The 5,308-nt window shown below is 42.0% G+C and overlaps 1 protein-coding gene across 1 annotated transcript; it reads right to left on the bottom strand.

Annotated features, from left to right (window-relative positions):
- Nucleotides 1–180: 180 nt before the first annotated feature.
- Nucleotides 181–1,044, bottom strand: LOC115991321. The gene has a single exon (XM_031115026.1). It carries the CDS (start codon nucleotides 1,042–1,044, stop codon nucleotides 181–183), a length of 864 nt encoding a protein of 287 aa, XP_030970886.1.
- Nucleotides 1,045–5,308: the final 4,264 nt, after the last annotated feature.

Here is a 5,308-nt window from a genome sequence, read left to right on the forward strand (position 1 = left end):
GTGTGCAACTGTATTGCCCTCTCTCTTAGTGTGAGAGTAGGACAATTTTGAAAAACCAGTAGATAAAAATAAGGAGTCCTGCATCAGTGAGCCAAATGGAGCTAAAACAGAGGTTTTTGATTTCAAAGCCATCATCACTACTTGAGAGTCTCCTTCTAGTTCCGCATCTGCTATACCCAACTATCTAGCAAACTCAAGAGCTTTGCTAGCAGCCAGAGCTTCAATCTCCACCGGCCGGAGCTGTTGAGGAATCCGAGTGGCCATAGATGCAATAACGAGACCCTTCCTGTCCCGAATAATAACACCCAAACCAGAGCTCTTTTCCTCAGCAAAAATGGCACCATCGAAATTTATTTTCATCATTTCCTGGACTGGAGGTTTCCATCGTGTTCTTCTCGTTGGTCTACTCGGAGCTGGAGCCATTTTCAACGCCTTAAATTCTGCCCAGTTGTCGTGAGCCCACTGTGAAATGAGGTTCAGAGGTCGATGGGATGACTGAGTCCGTGACTGGTTTCTCTGATGCCAGATGGACCAAACGGTGAATGCGAACAGTGCTGGGTTCCTTTGATGATCGAAAATCCAGGCCATGAGCTCACTGAAACTTGTAAAGTCTTGTTGGTTCCGGAAATTCCATGAATTACTCGTACCCCAAACGCCGTCCAACATTTTGCAACTCCACAAAGCGTGTACAGCGTCTTCATTTTCTGCCTTGCAACGATCACAACATTGTTCTGAAATAATTCTCCTCCGGAATAGATTGCACTTCGAAGGGAGGGAATTATGGCAAGCTCTCCAAATTAAGTTTCTAACTTTATTTGGGCATTCAAGAGCCCAAATTTTCTTCCAAAGCCCTTTCTCATGATCTTGCTGCACAACCACCTGATGACCAACTTCATCTTCCTTCAAAAACCGATAACCCATCTTACAAGTATACCTCCCATCATTCTCCAACGGCCAAAATAAAGAGTCTTCCGTTTCTTTTCTAGCTAACGGAATATTCTTAATTTCTTCAGCTTCTTGTGGAGCAAAAATTCCATCTATCATCTCAACGTTCCACTTCCTAGACAATCCACTGTGGCATCTTCCATTGTTTCCACCATTGGGGATAGCACCTTAGTGGGTGTTTTCGGGGCAGCCAATGATGTTGCCAGATTTTTATGGATTTTCCATTTCCTACCCTCCAACAAGCACCATCTAGGATAACATCTCGACCATGTAATATACTCTTCCAAGCATAAGACCCCGAACTTGTTTCTTTAGCTTCTAAAAAAGAATGATTAGGAAAGAACTTTGCCTTGAAAACTTTGTAGAAGAGAGTTTCCTTGTTATGCAAAAGTCGCCATGCTTGTTTCGCCAAAAGGGCGTCATTAAAATGAATCAAGTCGCGAAAACCCATACCACCCACCATTTTGGATTTAGTCAATTCACTCCAACGGATCCAATGAATTTTTCTCCTATTTCCCCTTTGTCCCCACCAAAACTTCCTTATCATCATTTCAATATCGTCACAAAGCCCCAATGGCAATTTGAAACATCCCATCGCATAAGTAGGGATGGCTTGGATCACAGATTTGACTAAAACCTCTCTCCCGGCTTGTGAAAGCAATTTTCCCTCCCATCCTTGGAGTTTTCGCCAAACTCTCTCTTTTATATAATTGAAGCTAGCCTTTTTTCCCCTTTCTACAAAGGATGGAAGCCCCAAATATTTCTCATAAGACTTCACTTCTTAAACTTGGAGGAGATTCTTTATGCTTGATTTTGCTTCATCTGAGGTGGATTTGCTAAAGAAGATTGCGGTCTTGTCTTTGTTTATTTTTTGCCCTGACCAAGACTCATATTCACCCAGAATCTTCAACACATTATTGCAATCCTCGGAAATAGACCTACAGAAAAGCAAGCTATCATCTGCAAAAAACAAATGGGTTAGCTTAGGGCCACGTTTGCACAAGGAAAAGCCCTTAATGTCCCCATTCCTCGCTGAATGCTTAATAAGAGCATGAAGACCTTCCGTACATAAAACAAACAGGAAAGGAGAAAGGGGGTCTCCTTGTCTAATTCCTCTCTTAGGATAGATCATCCCAGTTGGTTCACCATTCACCATGATAGAATACGACACAGTCTTCACACAACTCATCATGAGAGCGATCCATCTAGCACAAAAACCTATTTTCTCCATAAGCCTCTCCAAATACACCCATTCTACCCGATCGTAGGCTTTACTCATGTCTAACTTGATAGCCATAAACCCATGTTTTTCTGAATTATGATTCTTCATATGATGAAGGGTTTCAAATGCAACCATAATATTGTCTGAAATGAGTCTTTCTTTAGGAAAGGCAGATTGATGTTCAGAAATTAAGGAAGGTAAAAATTTCTTCAACCTATTTGCTAGGACCTTAGAATAGATCTTATATAGAACATTGCACAAACTAATAGGTCGAAATTCAGACATATGTTCAGGATTAGCTATCTTAGGAATGAGAGTAATGAGTGTATGGTTGATGGGTTAGGGTAGAATACCTGAATTCAACCATGAGAGAATGGCTGAGGTAACATCATGCTGCATTGTCGACCAAAAGTGTTAATAGAACAACGGTGGCATACCATCAGGACTTGGAGCTTTTAGAGGTGCCATCTGATTCAAGGCTTCCTTCACTTCAATTTCTGAAAATTCCTTCATCAACTCCTCATTCATCTCCTCAATCACCATGCATGGAATTTTCTCAAGAGAATCTGCTTCAAGGATCGGATTGGAGGTGGAAAAAAGTTCTTTGTAATAATTCTCCATCACATGCCCAATTTCCTCGTGTTCGGTCAACCAAGCTCCATTTTGGTCTCTTATACCTCTGATCAAATTCTTCCTGAATCTCTTTGTAGCCCTACTGTGAAAGAAGGCTGTATTGTTGTCACCTTTGCTTAACCACAACACCCTAGACATTTGGCACCACATCCTTGATTCCCGATCTTGTAACAAATTAATCTCCATTCTTATGCTCCTAACCCGAGTATTGTTCCCACTCACCATAGCTTCATTCTCGACCAAAACAAGTAGGTTCTTTTTGATCTCTAATTCCCTTCTCACGTGCCCAAAATTGTGTTTATTCCACCATGTTAATTCTCGTTCACAATTAGCAACTTTTTCAAGAATGGCTATGCTTGGATTTGGATCCCTTGTACTGCTCCAAACTTCCTCCACCATATCACCACAAGTTGGATCCGATAACCACATTTCTTCGAATCTGAAACATCTTTTCTTTCTAGGTTCAGGCATACCCAACAAATTGATCAGTAAAGGAGAGTGATCCGATGACATACAGTTGAGGTGATGCACCCTAGTTCCTAGAAATTTCTGGAACCAAGAATTATTAGCCATACATCGATCCAATCTAATTCTTATGGAATGCCCATCCACATAATGTTTTGCCCACGTGAATTTAGGTCCCACATAACCCAAATCCATGAATTGACATTCATCGATCATATCACGAAAAAGCTGCATTTGATTATGATCTCTAGGCGCCCCACCCCATTTTTCCTCTTGGCGGACTATTTCATTAAAATCACCACCACAAATCTAAGGGATATTCATTCTAACCTTTAAACTTCTCAATTTGCTCCATGCTTCATTCCTCCTATGGGTTTCGGGTTCTCCATAAAAGCCAGTGAAGCGCCATGCATTTTCAGTGTTCCCATTGATGATCGTATCAATAAAATACCTGTGTGAATCAACCACCTCAATGTTGATAGAATTTTTCCAAAATAATACTAATCCACCACCTCTATTCAGCCTTGGAACCACCCATTTCTTGTCAAAATTAATCTTGCTCAAAATACGATCTAGTCTTACTTCATCTGTCCATGTTTCGGCTATAAACACGACAGAGGGATCTTTTGCCCGTATTAAACTAACAAGCTCATTCTCTGTACGTGGGTTCCCAAGCCCCCGACAGTTCCATAATAATAGACTCATTGCTTCTGGCAGGGCTGATTGCCAGCCTCTGCCAATATCTTATTTTTTGTTGCACCCCCCTGTGAAACCCTTCTTTTTTTTGGTAACTCAGTTTGGTTTGTTTCCCTATCTCCACTTCTTTTTCCTCTCATTGCTTCATACATACCAATATCTCCTGTTGCCCCTACTCTATTAATCCTTTTCCAAACCCCTTCAGTGTACCCGTGCTTGACAAGGGAGCATGGTAGCTCTGCCAAAGGTATTCTTGGAGCTGAGGACAAGTTGGTAACGTGACTTGGTGGATATGGCATGCTAGCTTCATTAATTGCATGCTGACCTCCCAAATTTTCCTTTTCCATGTTAACACCTACGCTGGCTGCCATAGGGTCTTTTGAATCATACTTGTTTATTTCCTCATCTAGCTCCCTTATTACTTCTTCAAAAGTCTTCCCTGACACCTTTTCCTCAACTGACCCAGCCTGTTGTAGCATCATGTCATCCTTGATTCCCTCCTTTTTTTGATATCTTCTTGTCCTCTACTAGACCGGCCTGCTGTACCAGCCCATCAACGCCAAAACCAGCCTGCTGTAGCTGCTTTTCCTCACCTAAACCAACATGCTTTATTACCTTTTTCTCCAATGCCAGCTTTAAATCATGCTTTTGGACCTCTAGAAAAACCGGATCCATGCTTCCAACATTGGAGACTTCAACATTTTCCTTTTCGGGCCTATCTATCTCCGCTACCTGTGTGCTTGTTCGGACCACCACCACAGGCTTGTTCTTCACCGTTTCAAGCTTTTATTTTGCCGCTTCAGCCTTTTTTCTAGCAAAGAAACCAGGCACCTTAACAACATACTTCCGGTTTGGCACAAATGGTACTGCCTTAAGCCATGGGCCGAACTGCTTGGATTCAGCTAAGAGACTTCCTTCACTTTCAACCCAAAGATGGCAATCTTGATCATCATGCATCAAACACCCACACCAGAAGCACAGGTTTGGGAGCCTCTCATATTTGAAGTTCACCCAAAGCTCCTTACCACTATCAAGTGATACTACTCGTCCCCTACTCAATGGTTGAGATATATCTATGCTAACCCGAACTCGCATGAAGTTATCTCCCTCTGCTTCTGCTTCATCAACCCCTGTGTTCACCTTGCCGATAACTTCACATAGCTGTTCAGCTATTCTTTTAGTCCGGAATCTGACTGGAAGATCGTGTACTTGCACCCAAAAAGTCACCTTACTAAACTCCATGTCACCTACATCCATTTCCTTACTATACCGTTGCAGAACCATTAACCGTTTGTCAAAGCTCCAAGGCTCTGTTGCTATGACTTTCTCCATCTCACTTTTATCATC

This window comes from Quercus lobata, chromosome 5 (genome assembly GCF_001633185.2).
Source record: "Quercus lobata isolate SW786 chromosome 5, ValleyOak3.0 Primary Assembly, whole genome shotgun sequence".
In the NCBI taxonomy this organism is placed as follows: domain Eukaryota; kingdom Viridiplantae; phylum Streptophyta; class Magnoliopsida; order Fagales; family Fagaceae; genus Quercus; species Quercus lobata.

Bases quoted from the DNA above. Each gene is read 5' to 3' on its own strand.
- LOC115991321 (XM_031115026.1), bottom strand. From the start codon at position 1,044: ATGATAGATGGAATTTTTGCTCCACAAGAAGCTGAAGAAATTAAGAAT.